Here is a 27,684-nt window from a genome sequence, read left to right on the forward strand (position 1 = left end):
TGTCATAGAACGCGGATGAAATATAATAAATTGTAAGAAATGGTGTAGGGTAAAATCATTATTGTGGAGCATTCTTTAAAAAAATATTCATATTTTTATCCAGAACAATATCAAACAATTAATAAAAAATTTTATAGTCATGATTAATCATAAAGATTACATTATGAATACTTTTATTCCATTTTATTTCCGTTTTATATATTTTAATTTGAATTAAATAAAGTAATGATAATTATCCACACAACTAGACTCCATGTACTAATTTTGGATCAATTCACCAAATGCTATATCCTTTTTTGTCACTATATCCGTAAGGATAATAAAAATGATTTGCGCATGCATATCGTAATATATAGTATAACGAAATTATAATTGATGATCCACATCTAATTCTTGGGTCTAATTATGGATCATGATGCAATTTTAACGCATTCGAGTTTATTTAAAATTAGTGACAATTAAAAATCAATAATAATTTTAAAAAATTGATGAAAATTAAACGTTTAGCAATAAAAAGTTAAATTATGAATAGTAACACTTTTTGCATATATAGACATGTATATACTATTTTATATTCTATTTTGATACTTAAACAAATAAATTTTTTCGGAGTGGCATCATTTGTAAAATTTGACAAGTCTTTAAACATTTTTATAATAAATTTACGCAATAAAAGTATCGTGACAGCATAGTGATTAAACAATACCCGCGAACACATTTAATCTCAACTGAGCATAACGTTGATTTTTTTCTATGAAATCTAATGCTATTTACTACCTACTATAAAAGCCATAAGGCAATTCTTATGATATTACACTTTGAACGAATTTTTAAAGACACATACATTAGTTAACCTGCACACATTTAATTAGTTAACGACATCAATAAAATGTGTAACGCTATATATATTCCTAATAAATTAAATTTAATTCACACTTGAAAAAGATAAAACAAGTGCTAAAGAATCTTGTGATATGTACCATTTAATAAAAAATATTTAAATATAAAGTGATCCGGAATTAGTATCTGATCCACACATCTAGTGAGTTTACCCTAATGATTTATCAAATTAAAATTTTTTTTCTTTATAGAATTCAGTAATATTTACATCATATTTGAATAGTGTAAATTAATAGATAGTATGTAAGTATTGTGATCTTTATAAAATCTTTCTTTATACCGAATAATAATTTGTCTCATTTCTAAAGTTCCGCGGCAAAACAGTTTGTATAGTGTTTTGTACGCTTGCGAGAAATTTTTCTGTGTTCCACAATGAATCGTGCGACGGATATCCCAATATGCATGTATTGATTTGCCTATTGCGAGGATGGACCAATAACCGGTTTTCCATGTATCCAAGTAAATAGGAAGGTTATATGCGCCCATGGAGAAAGCTCGGGCACATTGCAAGATATTGTCCGCTCGTCTGTTTATGGATTGACTGATACGTTACTTGTCATCCCATGTTATGTCGTCCATTTGATGTGTATGTTGCACACTGTTCAACAATGCATGTAAACGTTGATGCTATGGCCTATCACGTAGATTTAATCAAGCAAGTTAAACTAACTGCTCTTCGTACTACTGTACTTTGAAACTAGACAGAAATATTTACCTTTCCTTGTTATAAAATTTTTATAAGTTTATAAAAATTTTATGTTTAACTGCACGTTGCTCATGATTGATATACAAATATAACTCTATATTATACATATCCATTATATTTTTCATAAACTATGTATTACATCTGCTATATTAATTTTCGGAAATTTCTGTCTTCTTAAATTTTTGACAACTTGTATCTGCTTCAAGAATACTATTTGTTTAATTTGATCATTGAAATCGAATGTTCTGCGTAATCTATCGTTGTTATTAATTAATCTCCCTGATTTAATCAGCAATGCAGTAAAGTTTCCTTATCGTGACTTGTTGAAGAAAGTGACATGAGAGAAAGTTACAAAGAAGAGAAATAAAAGAAGAACACGATGAAAGAAGTCAAGGAAGTCGCCAAAGTTACAAAGACGTTCATTTTTGGAATGGATTCATCACACAAAATTTCGCACTTCTGTCTCACAAAGCAAAGTGTAATCTTGGCGTTCATCATACTCTCACGGCAAAAAGCGTATCGCAGCTTCGTATACTGGCAGACAAGCAGAAATTATCAGTTTCCTATCTTATTAGGCGACTCGAACGCGTCTGTCCCATTCGCAATCGCGATAGTCGATTGGGAATATGAACTTCATTTCGTGTACGTGACACAAAGACGATGCACGCGGCCTGCCATTGTATCGTCGCCGATACCTATTTCGCTGCCACTTCACTCAACCGACGTGAAAGGCAGTGTCAACGACAGCTATGGCGAGAGAAGAGTCCCCGATCGAGCGGAAATAACGGCCGAAGAATCGGCGACCTCCCCGAATTCTTTTTCATCGCGCGTTCTTCTTTCATTTACCCTTCTCTTATAGCTTTCTCTCGTGTCATTTCTTCGACAGGTCACGATAGGGGAGACTCCACTGTACTACTGATTTAAATCAAGGAGATTAAATAACGACAATGATAGACCACGCGCAGGATATTCAATTTCAATGATCAAATTTGGTAAATGACATTCTATGAAGCGGGAATATGAGAGTGAGATTCGTGGTTGGTGACAGATTTCTTAATAGGCCCGTTTAATTTAACCCTTACCGCACTAATATGGGTAACTAGTGACCGAGCGATTCCTGTTCGTGCAAGTTTCTTTGAGTCTTTCGGTAATTATAAATTATACTACATTTTATTATTTTCCAAAATAAAGAGTCAATATTTATTCTAGAAAGTTGAAAGTATGTTAGTGAATTTTTAGAGATTTTTAAAATTATTTTAAAGAGGCGAAAAAATGAAGAGATTTGAAGTGACCCTTGATGGTATGGATGAAGCACCAAATTGTAGATGGTACGGTAAGGGTTAATATTGAGGAAAGAAAAAGTGCTAAAAAATATTTACCTGTAAGAAAGCTTATAAAAAATGTGCTTAAAATAATGAAGCCAATAACGACACTGTTTTTTTACGAGTTCATTTTAGAATGATACATACAATGTGGGCAATGCAATATTACAAAATTGAATGTGCTGATTGCAAATTTGGTAAAAGATAGACAAGTCTTTATTATATTACATGCTTGGCTTGCGTATAGTCGCACACATTTATTTACACATGTAACATACAAGCTGCTTGCTTTCCGTGTTAATGGAATGCTTTTGTCTTTCTGCCTGCGCCTGGCACAGGATTTACTTCGCAAGGATTAAATCGCACGTACCGCGAATGTCTGTCTGTGAAGAGCGAAACCTGGAAGGGGAGGGTAACAACGTAGTTTCTAGGGCCCCACGGGGAGAAAAAAGCGCATAGTCCGGACAAAAAGCGGCGAAAGGGTTGGGAGGATTAAATTTTCAAACTGTACAGCCTGGGAGCTGCGCATTGTGAGTGCCCCCGCGCGCGATCGTTGAATTAAAAACAATGGAAATGTTGAATTCTCGGTAGCGCGGCTCTTGTTACGGCGTTTGTTTTCCATAGCAGAAAATAATAAAAAATGCATTAATCGAACGCTCGCAGCCGCCGGCGATGACACACCGACGTCGTCGACACGGCAACCAAAAGCGAGGGCGGCTCAAATTATCGAACATCGTTTCCACTCGATTTTCTGTTATACACATATAAGCGAGTTTATATTAAAAAAGAAGTTAACTATATTTTGCGAGAATATATTAGATACATACATATGTGCGATATCTAATAATATTATTAATATCTATTTAACTTTGCAAATATATATAATTCCTCATTCGTCCTATATTATTTTGAAGAAAAAAGAAACAGCTGTTGCTGTGCACATAGTTTACAAAAAGTGAACTATGAAAGCAGATTCGAACGATACGATTACACAACAGTAATTGCATGGCGTGAAGAAAAGAATTTCGTCATAACTACGGTAAACATCTCTCCGGCGATAGAGAAGATTCGAGGGGATAAATCAACTGGAGGAAAGTTGGTTAATCTTCATCGAGAGCGGTAAAGACTTTACGGATTGTTTTCATACGAAACTTTCGAAGCGGTTCTGTAGACGTCTGCTAGACTTTACCGGAGGTAGATCTATCGTTATTACGAAATATTCCCACGTTCTTACGAACGTTCGGGAGTAACTTGATTACGGCAGAGTCTTACGAAGAATTTATACAATTTCTAGAATGCCGAAGCTTAGATCAATCATCTTCCTTTTGTGAAGAGAATGCAATGATAATATTATCCTTCTTAAGGTGAGTGACGAATTATGTAATCACTTACATATTATATATTTTTACAAACTGAAAGTTATGATATATATATATATATATATGTTATGTATAGACATGTGTTACAAACATCGTATTGTTAACAGTTTCAAAGATTTATTATTAATTGAAATTTTAACTGCGAACTCTTTATTTCTAACATTTTTAGCGAATGGATCATAGTTGTCTAGTGTATTCCTCTCGAACGCGGTCTTAGATTGCCGTGCATTTCGTGCTACATTTCTGTCATGTGTTCGTAACGCAATTAGGAAGTGTCCTGACACAAACGGCAGAGAGCGTATAGCTGTGTAGGACTCAAAGGAGCCTTTAACGTTTCATAAGTATGCGACTCTGGGACTCTCTCTCTCTCTCTCTCTCTCTCTCTCTCTCATCCCTTCCTGGGTTGCTCCCTTGAAGTGCGAGGCTACGTTAGATCATAATTAGTATATACGAGCCATCGTACAAAAGCAGCTACATAACGAATACAGTGTCGTGGAGTTGTCGCTTCCGCAAACTCATTTTGCGCGATGTAGTTTCCATAATGAACATTTGGTCGGCAAGTTACGCTAAAATTTGCGAATGCCGTTTATTAAAGTTCGCGAGCGGAACTGATTCTGTGAACAAAGGTCTGGAAAAATATGTATCCCGGAATATTGTAATAAAACGGTTCCATTCGCTTTGTGCGATGTTGGCACCAAACTTGTTCGTGAGTCAATAGAAAGGTCCTGCTACGAACGATATTGTCTTTTTCGACTACTGCCGGCAAAGATCGCGTTTGCGCGCTCCAATCGAAAGTCTACCGGAGTCAATTCGATATACTATATTCGTAGGTTTGGAGTTCAAGCTTGAGCAAAGTAAACGTATGCTTGGAAAATTACATTTTTATCAAAAATTTGGCGAATACAATTCAATTTTATCTCGTTTTAATACGAAATTGTCTGCTTTTTCTAAATCCAATTAACTTTTTTTTTAATTTAACTAATCTAATTTAACTAATCCGAAAAATTTATATGAAGTGATGTGATTGAATATCGGATAAAAATTGGATGTGATAATGGAAGAGAAGGAAAGACAGTTTATACACGATTTGTTCCCTCGCCGTTACGAGATCTGATTTCGAGTAATATGTACTCTAATGAGAAATTGTATACATATGTACGATATATAATATACGGTAGATCTGCGATATCGTTTTAAGTAAAATGAGTCGATCACAGTCAAGAAATTAGTAAACAAAGCAAATCGATAAGAAAAGTATGTCATCTTTTAAATGCCGCTTTTTTTTTTACAGATGTGTCACTCGTGATCATAAATTGAATGATTGATTGCAATTATAAGGAATGAGTCGTTTTCTGCAATAGCGGAACAAAGTACATACTATGATCTTTTGCACCATGAATGAAATTTCTCAAACAGATGCACAAAGTACAAAGGAAGGAAAGAAGGTGGAAAGAGAGAAAAAGGCGTTCGATTTGAACGCGTCTAATCAAAGTTAAGGCAGAAATAGTAGGGAAACTATTCGATCCGAGTCTCACTTAAGATAGAGCGAAGTGCACTTTACCGCGAGAATTTGACACTTTCCATCGCGAATACTTTTCCAAGATCTCAAATTATACCCGATAAGAGGCACTCGTGACTAATGAAAAAATTACTTCCAGATTACGATCAATGAACCATATGACGGTTACTGTTTCCACGATAATTTTCACTGCTCACAAAATTGTATCTTAAAATTTAATTGCAGAGAAATCAAATTTGAAAATTAGTTTTTCCTGATAAATAAATTAATAGTATCATATTGTTCGTAATGTTGTAAATCGCATCGTAATAATCAAAATGTTTTATTCTATACTTTTTATCGCAAAATTAATTTTAGATAGGATAACCGGACTCTATATGGCTTACAGCTGCAATTTGTTTTAATTTTTTGCTGAATCCAAAATAAAAAAACAATGATCAGATTCTCTCAAAAGAGGAAACATTTCTGAACATTAGGAAGATATATAAGACTTTTTCAAGCATTTACATAAAGATTTAAAGAAAAAATAGCATTTATATTATATTGAATACATATGTATCCAATACGATCTAAGCATATGTTTCCCTCTTTTTCAAAAAAAATGTTAGAAAAATGAAAAATAAAGTGATCCAATGTTATTTTTATAAGATGATATGTTTATTAATACATTGACATGTTTATTGACTTGTATATACAAAGAATACACAAAGAACTATTTTCAAAACAACTGATATATTGTGATTTATTAAGCATATTACACGGAGAGAATTTTTTCTTAGAGTTTACTCTGAAAATATGATAGTCCTGGAATAACATTGTATTTCAAAGAATTGTATGTAAATTTCTCTCATTCATTAATAAAACTAAATACAATGAAATATATAATAAGTTTGATTAATTTTATTGAAGTACATGGTAAAAATCTTTAAAATTTCGTATTGTACCACAACTACCATATTTTTAGGAACAAATTAAATAACTTAAATTTTAAGAAACAATTCTGTCCGTGTAGGCATACTAGGCCATATAGGATCCGGTTGCCTTGTATCGGCTTTGTTATCATGCCTAAATGGCAGCTTTGATCGTTCTATAATGATCTCAGTAGCAGCAGCTGTTCATTATTAATTACTGCGAACAGTCGCGTGCCCTGTGCTGAAATATTCCAATCTGTGCAAAAGTGGTTCATGGCCGGTTCACGACGGTATCATTATGAGCTTTTACGCGCTCGTAAAGACAGAAATGGAGTGACGAAGGAGAAAACGGCCAGAATAGGGATAGTAGGGGTAACAAGAAAGCATGGATATTGCAAATTTGCGAGCCGCATTACCGGAGAGAAGGCAGTTATAGCCGGGAGACAGCAAACGAGTTGAGATACGAGGCGATACTAACCAGTGCGACGTCTACCTGGAGGACGTAAAGCTTAACGTTATTAATAAAGGCCAGTAGTACCAAGTCGTTAGTCTCTTCATGATTAGAAGATACGCATATTAGATACATGTAGTTATCTAAAATGAATACAATAACGTATTCTGAAGAAAAATACTGTTATACAAAAAATTGGATGTTGCATGTATCAATTCTCGTCGTACTTTATGTAACAAATATTACGTTTTTATTCTACAGTTATTTATTGATAAAAAAAATATGAAAGAAAGGTCAAGAAAATAATGCACAGTTTAAAATGCAAAAATGTGTCATGCTAATAAGAAAAATTAGAGGCGTTATCATCAAATGTTGTTTAGAAACTTTATCAGCAGGTGTTTTTCAAGTATTAATATCGAAACTTTAGTTACTTATATACTTCAATAGGTACAAACTAATAGTGAAACTTTAGTTACTTATATACTTCAATAGGTACAAACAAAAAACAATTTGAAGACGAGTAACATACATGTATAAGCAGTGATAAAGACGTTTTACGATCGCAGCGCGAGCTTGGAAAACAATTTTTCAACGAAAAACTGACGAAAAAAAAGAGAAAGAAAGAGGAGGGGGAGAAAAAGAGAGGCTGACACCCCGCCGCGCGGTGCTTTAACGAGAAAAATACCTGCAGTCGTCGAGCAATTTTATTTACAATGGTTAAACGAAATCTTGAAGAATGTAAACGGTGAACTCGTAAATCGCACCGCGGAATCTATTGTGCTTTGACTTAGAAAAATAAACCCCGTTACATCACCGTCGTGTATTTCAACACACAGACACGCGACTGTATAACTCGGATGGAAAGCAAGGTAACGCTGTTTTGCATTCTCCATCACGCTTCGCGTATACAAGGCATGATGAAAACGCATATTTTTCAAATACAATGCGTTAAAAATTACCAATTAGTCAGTCCTTCACGGCATTCTTTGAAAAATGTTAATATTGAATATCAGCAGGAAGTTGTACCTGGAAAACAAGCGAACAAATACAATCACCGCAAAAGACATCGCGTGAAAGCCTTGGGTGAGACGGTAAGTGAATGTAAATACCAGCACGGCTTAAGCCAAGGGATGTCCCAGGAAACGGAAATATTTGCGGATGGTTCGGTGCCACGAAAGTTCGGTATTCATTTAAATGGCGATACCCACAAGTTCTCGACTCCGTAATCAGCTTACCGATTTTCCTACGCGCTCTCGAACAAATACCATCGATATTTGTTCGAGATATTTATCATGAAATTGCTATACTGTTAATAATATTCTCAGAATTAATATTAATTAATATAAACAACTGTAGTAAGGATTATGATTAAGGAACGATAATCTTTATCTAATTTTAGAGAGAAATTTTCGCAATAAATTTTATATAAAACTGCTTTGTATAAAAGAATAATATTAGCTTGATGCGTAACGATAAAATATGAAATACAAAAACTTTGGCTCCTTACAAAGAAAATACATTTTTCTCATATAATTGTAGCAGATAATATAATATATATATACGTAGTGCTAATTCATTTATAGGAATAATAATGAAGAATCGAACGAAGATTACTTAATAACGTTTTATTATAATATAGCTCCACAAAAAGACAAAGTTTTTATTATTTTACTGTAGAAATTTATAGCACTTTTATATATTTTTTTAACTGATTGTAAAAAAAAACACAAGGGTACTTTATAACTTTGTAAACGTATAAGTGGTTGAAATTGCTTTTCGATTGTCATATAAGCTCATTGAGCCGATTATATGAGGTAAGTCGTGAAATTTATTGGTTATCGTTTCTTGAAACCGATAGTTATCGATTCGACGTAAGAAAGTATTTTTGTGTGATCATCTGTACTTCTGTGTTAATTCTATATAGAAAGATCGTGTAAAATAATAGAATCGGATGATGGTGTTAACTACAACAAGAGAAACTCTGACAAGAATGTAAGCCAGACTCGCAATGTTATTTATCGACAATATTCGGTTAATAGAACGATTCGCAATTACGCGAAGGAGAATTTTATCAACGTAAGTGCGGATTTATTATATCTGTTGTAAATGTGTGCTTCCGAACTTACGTATCTCACTCCTCGAATGATGAGTAATTACGTTACTATGGAAGAAAAGTACAATGCTCTCTGAAGGAGGCGATCCTTCCCGGGCAAGCAGGTGTGTATAGTCGTTACTCTTTAGAATCATTTGTTCAACCGTTACGTTAAGGGTCAGGGCTAGAAATGATAAACGACCCGCTCTCTTACCCACCTTCTCGCCAGCGGGTTCCGTCCCGTGTATTTCTCCTCCGAGATCACCTCCGAGGGGAATATAACAGGCGCATCGAAGAAAGAAAGAGGAAAGGAGATAGAAAAATACGACCGCCCCGGTTCCTTCGTTCACCTTCATCTTAATGTAAGCGAAATTTAAAGAGCCAGCTCTCTCTCTCTCTCTCTCTCTCTCTCGCTAGTGAAGCTTAAAGAGGAAATTCGTGACCTCGATTATGATGACGATCAAGACGACGACGACGACGACGATGACGGCGCATCGCGACGGAAAAAATTGTGAAGGGACGCGCGTGAAGACGCGCCGCCGCCCTCGGGACGATTTAAATCAATTCGCCGCGTACCATGGTAGATAAATTTCCGGTCTGACGTTTAAGCGATCGCGAAAGTTTTTCGTAGCAAGCCGTACGTGCGATATGGCCTGGTATAAAAGTTTGCTCTTCAAACGATCCGGTCGGCAAACTTCTTTTCACGCTAGTACTTGGGGTATCCCGGTGCATGATTAAATCGGGTATACCGCATCGTGAATGATGTATGCGAATCGCTTGCGTTCTGTGCTACGACGTACGTGCGTTCGATTATCGGCGAGTAATTACTTATGCAAACTCAAGAAGCGAACTCTTCGACACGTTAGCGCGTATCTCTCCGAATTTATCTCTCTGCGGCGCGGCGCGGCGCGGCGCGGCGCGACGAATGGTAACAGCGATAAAGGAAAACGAAAAAGTTGAAGAATGTCGTTATCAAATTTAAGTCCGCGCGGATAATTTTGCAGTAATGGAAAGCCCTATCTCTAGAAGAAGAGGGCAGAGCTTAGCTCAACATCGGTATCAACCAATCCCAGGTGTTCAATTGGCGCTCTGCCAGAATTTAAGCTTGGCTTAAATTTCGTGCAGTTGCTACGTAACTAGGGCAGATTCAGATTAGAATTAACTAATTGTTGCGTACACCGTCGTAATTAGGCAGGATTCCCGCATGCTCCCCGCATACTAATATTTGATAGAAACCTAACCGCGGGATATCGTATACGGGAGGAAGTTGAACCTATTCTATGGCACGCAATCGTGACGTCTGATAATCTATCGGTAATATTCAGAAATGAATAGGAATTTTTCACTTTTTACACACGTTTAATCGGCTATTCAATGTAAAATTATTAATATAACTTACCGATTACATTTAAATGGACTAGATGACTCATGTGGGGTGTCGTGGAAACCTGGCACTCGTAAATACCGCTGTCCCGATGCTGTGGATACTTTATTTGAAGCGTCCAGTCGTCTGAATGAGCGTTGTGAATCGCTCGAAATCGCTGGTCGTTCGTGTACGTGTAACGGCCAATTGTGAGCAAATGGACGTCTCTGTGTCGTACCCACGATACTTGTAACGTCATCTGCAAAGGAAAATGAGATGGGAGTTGAGAGACAAGATCGACTCGCGAGAATCACGAATAATTTCACCTGGAATCCTTTGTGTACTTGGTTAGGATTACTTATTGTACTGGGAATATAATTGGTAGTTTGTTTGACGTACCAGTAATTAACCAAATATCAAGGATTTCAATCACGTTCCTAACTTACGAATTTTGAACGTGTTGCTAGTGCGACTTATTAAGAAAGCAAATTTTCTTGCATATAATCAAGATATGAATAAATGAAAATTTCTCTTAATCTATACATCTGGAACAGCCTACAGCAAAATAAAAAGTAAAATGTTAATCCCAGCGTACGTTACCATATGAGAAAATAATAAGTTTTTGTAAAGAAACAAAGCTTTTATATATCAGGGATTAATAAAAGCACTGGGAGAATCGCGAAACGTGAACCAAATAATTCAGTTTTTGTCTTTGCGCATTGGACAAGTTGAAAAAATGGGGATCATTCACTTTGAAAGCATAATTTATCGCTGCGCATACCAACTGCTGTCTTTTGACAGATGTAACGCACGTGCATGAGACAGCGACTCGTAAGCTGATATCGCTGTCGCGGTTTCCAATGGCACATGTAATAGAATAAATTACAAAGCGTACGCGAGATATAAATTCAGACTAGCGAGTGGGATATACGACGCCACATCAGATACAACTTTCGAGCGTGCGCTCCGAGCGAGCGTTCCTTCCTTCTCGTACGAAGGAATTAATAGAGTCGCTTTGCATATCGTTGCAAAGTTAGCGTGCGAGATAAAACGCCTCGAGCTGAGATAATTGGACACCCGAACCCAGCGACGTGTAAATATTTGCATCCTTCGAGTAAGGTCGATACGCATTACTCGAAAAGCACATGAACATGTGCACGTAGTATAACGGTTCAGATGCGTTTCAAACATGGTACTGTAGACGATGTCCTAAATGTGGCTATTCGGGCTATCGTATGCAGAAACGCTCGTTCTCGTTCAATATTGCCGGACAAATTGAATGTCGCGACATCGAAAGCTAAGTTTATATCGAAGGTTGAAATTAATTAAGCTTTAATTAAGGTTTAATGATGCGAACAAGTAAACACGGGACACATTACGCAATACATGGAAAATTGAATTAATCGAGTTAAAATTAACCGAGTTTCCCACTAGTCGTTCTAATAGCAGCAAAGGGGGTTTAAAGTTTGGAACATTAAATATTACAAACATGAAATCGCCATAACGTAATGCTTAATAGAATTCATTCTCTACATTGTTTCGTATACCCTTAAATTTTAATGTTTGCTTCAATTTCTGTCTGAAGTCTTTCATTAAGTGCGCCATTGCCTGAATTCCGAGGGACCGATATATCTATCTACTATTCTACTACAACTATTCTCTCTCTCTCTCTCTCTCTCTCTCTCTCTCTCTCTCTCTCTCCGTTTTCTCTGAGATTCGCTTCCCTGGATCCTTATCCAACTCACTTCGTAGTTCCGTAAGGACTTCGCTCAGTGGGTCCTGCCGGACGAGTACGAGTTGTTGCGGAAGTTTCGGCGACCTAAAGATGTCCCTTGTTCGAGAACTTGCAGTGATATCCGAGCAGATACGGAGGAGGTAGTCCATAGATAAGGGTGTGTTCTCAGTGGAAAGGAAGGAGAAGAGATAGACAGACAGAGATGGAAGATGGAATGGGGGAGGGGAGGGGGACGCGGAAGCAAAGCCTCGTGAGTAGATACATTCGAGTTTGGTCAGGCGAGACTCGCTATCTCGTTTCTGCCGTGCATAGTTTTATTGCGCTTGTCGCACGTATGCGTATCGCGCACACCCGTTATGTCTTCTGTTAATTTATGATACGCGACCGACATGAAATGCCATAGTTGCCGAGCTCGAAGGCTTCCGACCATGCCGGATCCAGGACGATGGGTCAAACACTGTCGACTCTGCATCCTGCGTTCCTGGTTCTCGCACCAGCTCCTGACGCCGAACCGCATAGTTGGCCTTTGCATACCGATTCCGCTGTCGCCGCGCAAATGCGATTTATGTGAATTCCCTTTCTCGTAGCCCGCCGAATGCAGATAGATGGACAGATTTATTCTGTCTCTTCGATAAATTCGCTAAAGATGATGGAAGATATTGAGCGAAATAATAGATAATTTAATATAGCTGTAAATGGAAGAATTTAAAAATTACGGCAATTAATAACAATATTAAGGTATTCAAGGAATATATTACTGAGATTTTAATGCAATAACAGAGATAAAAGGTAAACATCAACATCCATTCCTCTCAGATGAAGTTCCCGAGTTGTCCTATAATAATATATGTAATTTAAGGACAAAATTCTAACAATTATTAATTTTAATAGACTTTAAATGTACAAGACATCACGGTACTTGGAAAAAAGTATCGCGCCGTTAATTTATCGCAATTTCTCGTTAATTTTAGCAGAATTCTATGCTATATAATATTTTTTAAACAAAGTTCCGATTGCTATTTTTCAATTTTGGTTTTTTAGTATAATAAATGTGAAATTCTTTTTTATTTTGATAAGAAACTGTAAAACTATGAAAAGTGCTACTGGAACTGCTATTATTTTTTTTTTATATTAATAGAATGTCGTGCTATCTTTACAGACACAAATTTGGGTAGTAAAATTAGAACGTCGTTCTGTTAATAACATAAATAATGATAGTTATAATAGTTCTATGGTCCTTATCAAAATAAAAAAAGTTCCGCATATTTTATAAACCAAAAACCCAAAACTGAAAATATGGCGTGTTAATTTCACAAAACTAGTATGACACTTCGCTTCTAAAGTACAAGAAAAAGAAAAATATTTTCACTTTTAGTTACAGTTATAGTAGTCATCAACTTGTATGTGAAAGACGGTATTTGTTGGGGATTGTAAATAAAACAGTATTATCCCTACCGGAATAGTGAAGCCTCGTTTGATGAGGAATCGATCAATCTCCCGTTTCTTCATGATGTTATATTGCTTGACGTGCGAGTTATTGGAATCGATGTCGGGCGAGATTACCGCGTTAGCGTTTGCCAGCGAATCAAATATAGCATATACGAATTTCCAGTGATGGAGAATTTTCGATAAGCTTTGCGCCCCGTGGCGGAACTGATAAAATTACCGGCCAATTATCTCGCGTAAACAAATTCTGCGTAAGAAGATTCTGACCTAATTTTGTGCCGGATAAGATGAGATCGTGATACGAAAAGGTGGAAAGTAAATTACTCTCTCATCCACACACACACTCACACTCTCTCTCTCTCTCTCTCTCTCTCTCTCTATGTGTCTATCTATCTACATATCTACCTATCTATTTATTTATCTCTATCTCATCATGAAATACATTCGAGAAATCAGGACGTCCGACTATAGCAATAGTATATTCTACTAAGAAATACAAATCGTTACACAAAGCATATGTAAGGTCGCCATAACGTAACTTCGATCGATAATTAATACCGGATTGATTCCGTTTATAATTATGCAGTCGTTCCTATGTTAATTGTATCCGTCAAAGAGCGATTTATATGATATATTTTTTAAGTATTTAAAACTGAATTTAAAAATGTGAATAGAGATGATGAATAAATATACCGACGCGAAATTGACAATCCAAATTATAAGCAAATTATATGCAGGAAATTCTGTTTTATTTATTATTTCAAAATTAAAATAGTTTCATGATCCAAACAAACATGACTTCTCTTAAATATGATATTTTTGAATTCATAATATGTTTGTTCATCAAATTTACACTGTGCTGAGAAATCGCGGAATTTAAACGAGATTATAAAGTATATTATAGACTAAAATATATATTGGTTTGTTATAAGGTAATTAATTGAAAAATAATACACCGATACGACACATTTAAAATTATTTTGCCGGATGGGGCCATAGATTATCGATTACTACTTTCATAAGCAACCATTTTATTACCTGGCGAATATAATTGCCATGCCACAAGCACTCGTTTGATTTCAAGATGAAAATACAATCATTAAAAACTAGGAAGTTTAAACTGATAATGTGAAAGACGTACTTTGGACGTAACATTACCAGTTCGATTATTATCCCAATCGATAGTCTTACGAACATTAAGCCGATTTAAAAAAAGTATAGAAATTAGGTGGAAATCAATATAACGAGGTAGTACAAACTTTTCGATTATGTTGAGCTTTTCATTTTTTATATGCATTTTAAATGCATTAAAACACTATATTGATTCTCATATTTCTTTCAATAATTGTATTTTGGAATTTAAAGAATGCTTCCCGTTTATGTCTGATTTTTTGTTGAAGTTAAATAATTAATTAATGATTACTTAACAGGCTAATAAAAAAAAATTATGTCTACTAAATGTGTAGTTATAGTTTTTAAAATTATTTAATACTATTTATGTATGTTGTTACTTAAGCATTAGATAACGTTATTCATGTGCCGATGATGCAACATGCATCTGTGACCTATATTTAGAAAATTTATATCTTGAGACACAATCATCTTATGGGTCAACGAATAGTGGGAATGTCTATTTGTCCCATGGGATTGGTGCTTGTATCCGCGCAATTTTATCTCGACAATCTCCATTTACTACGATCGAATTGTCCATGAGGCCGTTTTTATCTTTCGACGACTTCACGCTCTTTCTTTCATAGGATATTTTTACTGTACCTCAGCTAGAAAGGTCCGGAAAATCTTATTGTTCTATCACGTTACGCGCACAATGTGGTTGCAAAAACCCACTTATATTCATCTTTTATCATACGGTCTTTGTCAATTTTAATTTTGTCTCTTGTATTTTATCTTATTATATTGAAAACATTACGCTTTATTTCCGATTTATATTCTCTAACTTAAACAAAAACACATCTAAAATAAATTTCAATGAGCGAGAAATTGCACGAATCAAAATATCAAATGTATAATTGGAGAAATATGAATGTACACACGCGCGCGCGCGACTTATATAAGATTATAATAAGGTTTTTTGTTAATTCGATTAACAAGATAATTCGACTAATCGAAAAGAATTCGATTAGTTTCGCTGTGAAAATATTCGTTAGCGACAAAACAGAATAATCACACGAGAAAAACACATATGCTTTTAGCGCAGCATTGCGGTGGTCCGCAGAGAGGACGCACGCGTGCACGTATATTAGCATTTCTCGTATATATTTTTCGTCGGTTTATGCGCATATTGCCAGCCGGAGGCACTAATTGCCGTTGTCGCACTCGGCTAGTACAGGAAAAGCATTGTTTTATTCGCATTCGGATGTGCATCGTGCATACGTACAGACGAACAATATACACGAAAGCGTTGTTCCGTTCGATAAGCTTCTCACGAGGATTACGATGTCGCGCGCAGTTCACGTTGTCCCTACCCTACATGCTCCTGCATTTTTTATTGCCTGTGCGATTTTCGAGACGATTCACGTACGATTGATGATACATACTCTACGCGTGTTCTATGTTTTGATCTTTTAACGAAAATTATGTCAAGCAAGAAACTGATAAATGAAATGTATTGAAAAGATAAACTTTTATTTTTATATGCAACTTTTTTGAAGAAATAAGAAATAACAATTATAAATTGATTGTAAAAAATTTAATAACATTTTAAACTTTAATATATGTATATATAATGTAGAATATTAAATTTTTAAGTATTTTTAAACATTTTTCAAGAAAGATTCGGAGAAGCAACTATCGATTAGAATCTCTCTCAAAATAAATATACTTTGTTTATGGAATACTTATTTTTATTTTTAGTACAAAGGAGATATTTTATAATCAAGTTAGATGAAAACTTGTGATATGCTGAAGCGACTAAGGGTTGAGAATTATTCAAGCAGCTCCACATTGCAATCTTAACTTTCTATCTCAGACGTTACACGTCTGGAAAGGTGTCTGTGAGAGATTCTGAAATAAGACATTTCCATTTTGTGCTCAAGTTCCAAACTTTTCCGAGACTTTCTATTTCGCAAAAGGGAATTCATCCGACAGTTAAGGTGGCTAACTATTGCCAATTAATGATCTTTAAGGGCATAACGGATTTCCGATATCGTACAGTTCACCAGAACGTGTCGAACCACTTTCAAGCGCCATCAGCCTTCTCCGTTAAGACGCTTCTCTCCCTCGTTTGCCTCTTGACGACAAGGAAGGTAAGGTTTCACCTTACTTCCTTTCGTCTACTAATCGATAGATTTTCTTGTGAAACCCTCATCCGCCATAGCGATATTTCGACGTGCTTAGCATCTGCACTCTTAATTGAGTTTTCAGAATTAAATGGTCGATGGATCGATGCAAAATGTCGGTTGCTCAGAACTGATTGTCTCTGAATTATTAGTTGTAATGAATTATATCTTATTTTTTTTATGTAGGTCATTAAGATGATTCTTTAATTAATCGAGTTACCATAGAAATGCCTGATTTTTTTATATAATAAAGTTGAAGTATCGAAATTGACAAAATTTTACGGTAGGTTAACGATAAAATAAGAGACGCTTCTTTGACTAACTGCGCACAAATCTTACCATACTTTTCTCAAAAACGAGATCATAATAATTTAAAAAATTACGATTTCAATGATCGCAAAAAAGTAATAGTCAACGGCCATTCTGGAAATTTACGTGCATATTTACGTACATAAACTTGGAGGAGCAAAAAAATAGTTTGCTGCTCCAGCTAGAATTATAGTTGTTTTTTGTATCTGCTAGAAAATGATGTATCATACGCATAAAATTTATAGCACAAATCTAAATTCTATCTCTGTCATCAATATCGCAGTACTTGCTAGAAATTTATGTATTTTAACTATTTTTCGTACTTGGATAATTTTCGCTAAAACTGCAAGATCACTTTTTTGAGTGTGCATATAAATTTAATCTCGAAAAGTAAACATAATTTCATCTTGTTTTCGTTCGATGAAGATGCAGCTCTTGATTTACTACTATTGTATATCTCATACTATTTCATCAAGATATTCACGTTGTTTTAATTATATTTTATCCAAATTAAGCAGATATTTGTAATTTTGGTTGGGCCCTGGTGAGACACCCCAAATTTTCGGCACTTTACTAAAAAAACACTTTAAGAGAAAAAAAAAACATGCGATAGAAGATAGCTATGTTGAATGTATATGTTTGGGATAGATTTTCAAGTAAAAGATTTTCTTACAAAGCTATTTTTACATCAAGTTCTCAGGACGTTCGTAAATTTAATCAAATATCGAATATCAATATCGCAAAATACGAGACTCACATGTCTCGATAGAAATAGACGTAGACATACGACGCACTTTCAGATACATATTTATATACAATTGAGTATACAATGCATTTTAACTCTTAAAATATTACAGTTTTGCATTTATTTGCATTTTATTGTCCTCGCACGCATATAAGATTAAGCCAAAAGTGATGTCAGACGAGTTGGTCCGTTTAATACTTTTACATATTTAACACCTCTGCATATTTTGCATTGTGTTTTACACGCCTCGGAGAAGAGTTATATATGGAGGCCATTTTTTGATACATTTTCAAATATATAACGCGCTATGAATATATGCGTGTCGGCCGCATGTAAATCGACTCAGCTGGCCGAACGAGGTTACGTTAATTTCGTAGCTATCACAGTTGAATAAACGCTAGAAACGCTTACGGGAACGTTGTCAGCATTTTCCCTCGCGCGTGCACACAATAAAATTGGAAATCGGACGAGCTTTTCAGCCGGATCGTAACAAAAGTGGTGTAGCCGCGCGTCGGATTACGGCGCTAAATACATAGATATAATTCATTGCTCATTAGCGGCACTTTGATAATTAGCTCGACCGCCAAATTGTATTTCGGATGCGTAGATTACGCGGCGTTTAATCGTACGAAGCGAGATCGCTTCGCATTATCACATACCGCCGAAGTATCATCGATTTTTTTTTTGTTTTTTCTTTCTTTTTATGGATAACTTTGTGATAAATATAATGAAACGATTGTGTGCTGCATACTCATGTAATATTAGAATTAAAGCACAGAAAACTCGCATTATCTACAGCAATTTCTCTCACTCTCCTTCTCCCATTTTTTCTCTGTAAATAAGCTCGTATATAATTCCAGCGTGACCCAGGAGTACGGATACCTTTAATTAATGTCCGTAATATTCAATTCCTCGTTACTATTCTGTATCTATAATTATTATTACGTTCAGCGAGATTCTATTCGACAAATTTTATTCGAGAGAATTGCAATTCTCGCGAAAATAGAATCTACACGTAATATAATAAAATAAACGAAAATTCGTGAAAAATTCAAACATAGTACAATGGAAGTGTACGGTATATTTCTGGAATATTCCACCTTTTATAGAGACAGTTAAATGTACCGTCACGAGGTAAATTAAACGTTTATACATCGACGGCGATAACGACGAATTCAGTGCCGCTTATTGGCGAATATAGCCATGATCGAAGTAGCAACACGCGGCTATTTATTCTTCCCCTGTTCTGGAAACTGCAGAGCACTCGATGTTTCTCGTTATATTAAATCGTACGTTAAAATTCCGGCATACGATATTAAATATTCCACTAATACGATGGATTCAGTGTCAGTCGTCATTAAAATGAGTGCGTGCATCAAAAACGGCAATGCTCGCAAAACAAAATAGAGAAATTAATGAACAATTGAAATGATCATCGTTAATCAGGCTCATAATGCTTGTTGATACTTGGATCATATTTATAAGAAAGTACAAAGAGATAAGAGAGAAGAATAAGTGGATACATATAAAATCGCGATACTCTTTATTAATAATAATAATGCGAAAACGTTCGCATTTGACAAACACTTTCAACTGATATTTGCAATCTGCGAATTTTCGGGCAAAATGCCCGACACAGTTACAAAGACAGACATGTGAAGAATAAAGTTTTACACACACACACACACACACACACGATGAGGAAGATATGCTTCCTTTCCTCTACCTTTCTCTTGCTCAATATTGCTGAATCGACACGTTCCATTCGATGAATTCTAAAGCGTCCGACTGGAAACCGCTCGTAGCTTATCAATCGCGGGAGCCACTGATAATGTTTGCGTGTCCCCGTGCCCGCTTCCGGTATATTGTATCGACTCGACGATGTACGCTATCAAACACGGTCGTATTGCCCCATCGCCGTTGATATTTAATTAAGCTGTGCTGTTAATTACCGCGCGACATCAGTGTTTTACCATTCTTCTCGCGAACGCATATTTAAATATGGCAACGAGAGAAACTAGCTTTTCCTCGATTTTCAGATCCACAAGTAGATTCAGTGAACGCTACGAGTTCTAATTAATTATTCGAGCTGTTCCAGTTCGAGGAATATTTCAGCAATGTCCTTAATGAATATGATGTCGATGTTTTCTTGATCGAGAGAAGAAAAATTTTGAAAAATAGCGTGAAATAGAAATATGTGATTCAAATAAATGGAAAAAGGAATGTTTCCCGTGATAAATCGTAATCTCGACGGGACTTCTCAGAAATCGTTATCCAAGAGGTCGTAAATCAGAAATTCGGAATGATATAATTATTCGCGAAAGCGTTCTCACTCCGGAACTTGAATACTTGATTACGCGACAAGTTCAATTAGCAATTATCGTTCTGAAGTGGAGTGCATTGGGTATAAATGCTTGATAGCAGACAGTTCCCAAGTCATCGTGCTTTTACATCCCGTAGGATGGACGAGGTTAATTTGATCCCATTTGTGAATGCGGTATGCATTGCAGATGCAAAAGGTCAAAGGACACGTCCTCTATACCTGCGTTCGATCGATTAATTCAAAGTTCACAATTAAGCTTACCATCGTGCGTAATAAATGCGCTATTACGTGTAAAAGTTCTAAAAGCATGAATAATTGTAAATTGTCTCTTTAACTAATTTAGAAAAACTTTAAAGAAGTGACAAGTACAGTAATACGCAATTAATGCATTAAGAAAATTTCCACGAGAGAGATAAAATAATAGTTTTAATTAAAACATATATCTAATGTAATAAATATCATTTTGTTAAATATATACACACATATGTCAATCAAATATACTAATTCATAATATTTATTGTATTAAAGACCGAGAATAAGTTTAATTGCAATTTTTTTCTCAAAATCCATGTTAATTACCTGTATTTCAAAGAAGTATTTCATGGAACCGGTGTTACTTCATGTACCACCCTCGCTTACGCAAGTTCTCTTTTGCAGTGAAAAGAAAGAAAAAACTCTTAACTTATAGCACATAGAAAAGTTGTATTATTACGACAAGTTTCGCTGTCCAAAGCGTCGCCAAAGCAAAAGCGTCCGTAACCGCGCCTTCATCTCTGCAACGACTTTCCGGAGACTTTCATTCCAACGTAAACGACTTTCGACGCACAGTAATACGCCTGCATGAAACGAGCTTACGAATAAGTACGAAGTGTACGCACGTGCGCACTTTACATTTGTATTTTTTAGTGAAAACGATAAAAATATCTATAGTACATATACAGGTATATAATTGAATGAAATCAAAATTGGATATTGTCGACAAAAGAAAAGTGTTAAAAATAGATTTAGATTTATAGCTAAAAGAACAAAACAAGTTGAAATAAAAAAATAATAAATTCATAAATTAATCTATTGATTTCTTCCTCTTCATAAAGATGAGAATATCCAGGCGAGCAGCTGGCCGGGTATTAATCCTATCTCGGCTCTTAGGTCAAGGGGTTAAAGTCGCGGTTGCACGCCGCCGCGCCGCGCCGTCGGGGAAATCGCACGACGTTCTCTCACCAACGAGGAAACGAGGGCGAAGAAACGATGGCGACTCGAGGGAGGGTTGCGTATCGCGAACTAGTTTGTCTACCGCGTCCTATCGGTTAACCATTCGTCTTCGTGCTGCACTGCTCGCTACAGTCTTTTACGGTGTCCCACCAGCCGTGGAAGAAGCTCCTCCACTTTCCGTACCCTTAGGGAGAACTCAAATTTCTCCCCGGTTTTCATCCCTCTACTCTCTCAACGTCAGTGTACAGAGTAAACGTGCCGTGTGACGCGTATGGGAAATTCGATTCTTAAGAGTCGGTCACCACCGTCGATTTATCCATTCTTACCCTCGCGAAGGGTCGAATTTCGGTTAGGTGTTCGTGATATTGTGCTCTTTCAGTAAGAGCTCTTTTAGATTTTTATCCAATGTGCGATCGCAGATTTGCAGTTGCTTTCTATTGTCCCGAAATACGTCGCTGTGCTCTGTGCTTGTGACTGGATATTTTAAAAGCTAACTCTCGAAAAATCTAATAGAAGCGACTGATATTGGAAATATTAAATCTAACAAATTAAGTTTTATGATAACAAATAGTCAAATGTCACAAGGAAAATTGTTGACCTAATTAATGAAGCTACGCTAAACGAGTATATTCATTTTATCATTAGTTATCAGGTCGGACGGGAAATGAAAAGTGTATACCCTTAACACGTTTATCCATACCCTACTACTTCTTCCTCTATCTCTTAGCATCGATATTTAATGAATTTTCTCCGGATAAATACGGGCGAGAAATTGAAAAATTACTGAACTGACAAGAAAACAGGAAAGTAAACATTGAACGCGGAAGAAGCAATAAAAATTCATTGAATGATTACTCGCTTCAAGCGAGAAATACCAAGCGTTCAGTTTCACGTCATTTACTTATTTGGCTTTAATTTTTTCACGTCTTTATCTTGTTATTTCTGTTCATTACTTATTGTAAAAGCTGCGAAGTTAATAAAATTATAGAGCTTGTTCAAGATGATTAGAATATTGACATAATATATTATAATAATCGTAATCATATTAATAATATTAATAACAATACACTAATTGTGTGTAAGCTATGATTTTATTATTAGAATCACTCTTTCTTACTTACCATAATTTTAAAAAGCTAAATGTAGTCTAGTTTGACTTTTGAAGATTAGACTGCGTTACATTATCATTTTCAACTGAGGACAGCTATGGGATTGTCCCTAAGAGATTGCAAAGGAACATTATTTCGAATAGAGAGAGAGTGAGAGAGAGAGAGAGAAGTTATCTTTTAAGATCTTATAGTTGTAGCAGAGTTACGAAAGCGTAGAAAAGTTTGCTGTGTTATTTGGTCCAGATTCACCGACATCGAGAAGCGTTCCATTCCAGAGCGCAAAATTCCATTGCGAGCGTTCGCGTGCCTTCAACCTTTACGGATACATTTCTGCAACGTTCCGTACCAGACAGTTCATACATGGTGGCACACACGACGCTCACACGAAACGACGACAAGCAACTGAAAGTAAGGACATTACCTGAACTGAAAGTAAGTACGGCAATTTGAGTGAACGAGAAAAAAAGGAGAAAGACAGAAAAAAGAGCGAACGGACAAACGCAAAACTATGAAAAACTTTACAAATAAGGCGTTAAAAATAAAGTAAATTAGATCTTTTTTTTATCGAAATCCGCTGTAACCGCTTACTCTGCTTGTATGCTGTCACGTTCACGAGCGCAGACATATTAAATTTAAGAGAACAACGCATATAAAAATAACTGCAAAATTATGTTTAATTTCAAAAAATTACGCAGAAATTCAGTTCTTGACGTATCTCCATTCTACTCGCTCATGAGTTAATTATCATGTTTTGCATTTCGCGATAATATTTGCGTCTCATATTTTAAGCGTTTTACAGTCATTCGGTTGGAACAAAACATACGCTACTGCTCGCAGAGTTGCACGCAATTTTATGCAGGGTAGCACGTTAATCAAGGAAGTTTGAAAAACCATGTCCACCTCCATCCTTCGTTCCTTACTGACGTGACTTCTTTATCTGCATTTTATCCCACTCCATCCGTTATTGCATTATGCATATGATACAACTTGCTGGACGGTACGCTACCATCCAGTCAAACACGTACATCGCAGAAGAAATTCTAGAAAAGGGTACAGCTTCCGCCAAGAGATGCAAGATGAATGAAGAAAGAGAAAGTAAAAGAAGAATTGAAAGAAAAGGAGAAGATGAGGATAATCGGGCGGAGCACGATGGACGATCGATATATTTTAAGCCGCAAATTGTAACCGAAAACTGCTTGGTATTCAAGTCGCAACGTCTTTTCGCTCTTCGTATTCCGTTTTTCGCTTCGGTCGTGTTGAGGCAGAATGGAAATGCGGATTGATCGATAGTCCCTCGCGGACCGCTGCAAAAGGATTCGGCGGTCACTCGGCGGCGAATAAAGTGGCGGAAGTCTTACACCGTAGTGACTCAACGTAATCGAACTTTTGAGAAGCCAAGTGCACGTAGCGCGAATAATACCGCTTCTTGGCTGCTAAAACTCTCTGGTTCGTCCCTCGTTTGTTACCACTCCGCCCGAGTACGACCGAGTATGACCGAGTACACGTACCTCTTTGTTTCCCTCATTGAATAGTTCTCTGTCCCTTCGTTTTCCAATATTCGTCCCCACGTTACAAAATCAGCGTGTTTCGTCGAATGAAATTTATTTTCAATTATTTTTCTATATACGGGCAAAATAATATATCTTTTTTCTAGAAAATCTATTTTATAAAATTGTTAAATATAATAACTTACTTTTATAAAATATCATCCATTTTATTGTAAATTCTTTTCATTTCGTTTATATTATATTATACATAGTTATTTTAATAATAAAGTTATTAAAGAAATTGCATATAGAGGGACAGATTTTTGTATATATGATATGTTTGCATATTTGTTCTGCTGTACAAGAGCATTGAGTCGTGAAAGTTTTGCCACTCAACCAACCTGTTTCTTCCCGTGTACAGCACGTAAAATAGGTCGATGTAATATAAAGCGTCGTGTCATCGGTCTTTAGTTCAGGGAGCCTTCCGCTAGCAAATATTTATCGTTTACGTACGAGGTATTCGGAAACGTGAGTCGCATTGCATTCCGTTCTTTCGCGATGTTTACGCTTACGTGGAACATGGGAACTTGTACATGGGCGTAAAACTGGAGAGGCAATATGTATTTATGTATATTCATAAATCGAGTATGGGGCTGCGTTAAATTATAGAAAATCGAAATGTGAATTAAAATGTGAATATAGCCGTTGAGTACTCGATCCTTTGAATGCCCGATATTTGTATACATTGCTCGTTAAAAATACGTTATATAGTCTTAAAATAACTAACACGAATAGAGCCAGAGGCTATTGTATACTCCATGTACAACGTAACAACAAACTTGCATATATGCAATTTTACGATTATACTTCACTATTGTGCACATACAAACGGATGATTTATGCTATCAAAGAATACAGTGTAGAAACACCTCGTCGGTTTTTCAATGTTTAAATGTTTATCATGTATTGTCATCATGTATTTAATTCCTACATTTTATTACGCTTTTTTTGTACTGTAATGGAGAACAAAATTTCCACGATTTCCTCCAGATCTTCGTGGAAGCGTAAATCTAACGAGCACGTATGTACCGCATTGTATGCGTTCGTTGTGAAGTTTGTGTGTGTGTGTGTGTGTGTGTGTGTGTATTTACCATTTAAATAAATATTTTATTTCACACGAGATAGAATTTAGTATTTCTGACATTACATATAAATCCGTAAAAAGATTTGTATAAAAAATATGGTTATAACAGTATGATTCTCAAATGTGTGTGTGTTGGGTATTTGTGCATGATTATTTTCCCATGAATAAGAGAACACATTTGTTTAAAATATAATAATTAAAAAGTAAAAAGGAAAAGAGTTTTAATTTATATCGAAAATATAAAAAAATAAGATTTGTAACTTGTAATGTAAAAGATGTGTCTGAAAAATTCAATAAATCAAGTTGATTTAAGAAAAAAAAAGGGAAAGTAATCGTTTAATGCGTGCAGAAAATTGCAGGAATATACTTGGGTTCGAACTACGCCTATTGATCTCTTCGTAACTCGTCGTTTGTGCGCATATTAGGCACTCCCATACTGCAAGAGCACGGCCGCCAGACATGTAAACGTCGAATTGGAGTGCCTCGTGCACGTAAACCAGATTTCTGATGTCAGCTTCAAGTGCATCTCAGCAGTCACCAACGTCATTTCGCAAAGCACTTTGATGCCAGGTAATGCGTCTTAATAGAGAGTTCGGAGTGTGATGATGTTTCTTGTGCATTGTAATCTAGATCGAGAGCAGACAGAAGGTATATTTCGACTGAATATGTACACATTAGTTTATTAATCTATTTATGTAAAGATTGCGTTTCGATTGGAGCTGATAAATAGGAGAAAACAATTCAGCATTTCTCTAGTGTGGTATGCAATACATTCTATTTGAATTATCTTATAAATTATTACACGAGCGAACCTAGAAAAGATTAAATAAAATACCAACAATTATCGTAACTAATAATTATAGTTAACAATTTAAAATAATATTACAAACACACACAAGTAAAAATTAATATTATACGTGCATATGTCATTTACAGGGTGTTAAAAAGCCAACATTTACATGACAAATAGTGTACACAATATATTGAGTAAAAGAGCTTTAGTGAACATCGAAAACTCAAGCGTTTCTAAGATGTAAACAATTTTGTTTGTTATCATATTTATGTATTGGTTTCTATGTATTGTACGCAACATGAAGATTTACCTCAGTGTTTACAAACCGTTTACAAGCGTTCTGAATATTCTGGTTCTTCAATTTTCATACACATTTTATAATGAAAAATTTCACCTGGAATCAGTAAGTGGACTGCATCAACCAGTCATTACGATTGAATAGACATTATGGGAGATCACCTATAATTCTCCCAAATAGGCAGCTACTTATCTTGATTTCTCTCTTTTCACGTCGCATGTAACATGTAGAAAGGACAATAATTAGTTACGTGATACTAATATATAATTACTAATATATAAAATTGTTTATATCTTAGAAACGGTTGAGTTTTTGATTTATGTTTACTAAGGCTTTTTTACTCATATAAATATTTGGTGTGTATACTATCTACCATATAAATGCTGAATTGGTTTTTTAAACATCCGATATAAATATTGTATTTTTACTGTTCCTACAATTAGTAAATAGGTAGCAAATATACAGTTTTGCTTTGAAGCTCGTTCGCAAAAATTGATATTTTTAGCGTCGGTCATAAACCCAAGAATAGGATAGCGCGGCTTGTTTTATTTTTAAATGTGAACATAGAGCGGAGATGGTCGATCAATAATCTCTGTATTATTATTATACTACGCTATTCGTTGTATAGGGTGCCTTCCATAATATAAAAATAATTATCAAGAGCATCGTTGTGTGTATATGAAAATTATCCATTTATTTTTACAGAACCGTTACATTATACGTCGTTGCATCCATGTTAATAATCCGTGCGCCTCTAAATTAATATATGTAGTGTTTCACTCCCTTTTTCTCCCTCTCTCTCTCTCTCTCTCTCTCTCTCACACACACTTTGCTCTCGTTCTCGCTTATCCCTGCAAATAGTATTCGTTTCTAAATGACACTGATGTTATAGCGAATTGGATTTATACAGATTTACCGCTCGACACATAATATATACGTGATTAACACGTTAACAAATAGATCGAATTTTCAACAATATAGAGTAATGAAGCGATTACATTATTCAAAGAATCCCGTTGTTCGTTGCGCAAGGTATTATCATGAATTTAAATTTAAATTTACAGACACTAATGTTGAACATTATTGTGGTGCTTCGCATAACACATAATCTCCATGCTATGATTCTGAAAATATTTGACATCCG

At 35.6% G+C, this 27,684-nt stretch overlaps 1 protein-coding gene across 12 annotated transcripts in view; it reads right to left on the reverse strand.

Annotated features, from left to right (window-relative positions):
• LOC108769422 (tyrosine-protein phosphatase Lar-like) overlaps nt 1-27,684 on the reverse strand; it is a 328,651-nt gene that overhangs the window by 77,492 nt on the left and 223,475 nt on the right. For all 12 annotated transcript variants that reach the window (XM_018520397.1, XM_018520398.1, XM_018520400.1 and 9 more), the window contains one exon: nt 10,680-10,902. In XM_018520397.1, the coding sequence (XP_018375899.1) occupies nt 10,680-10,902 (223 nt within the window). The remainder of the gene's footprint in view (nt 1-10,679; nt 10,903-27,684) is intronic.

Source organism: Trachymyrmex cornetzi, unplaced genomic scaffold, assembly GCF_001594075.2.
Source record: "Trachymyrmex cornetzi isolate Tcor2-1 unplaced genomic scaffold, Tcor1.1 scaffold90, whole genome shotgun sequence".
NCBI lineage: Eukaryota > Metazoa > Arthropoda > Insecta > Hymenoptera > Formicidae > Trachymyrmex > Trachymyrmex cornetzi.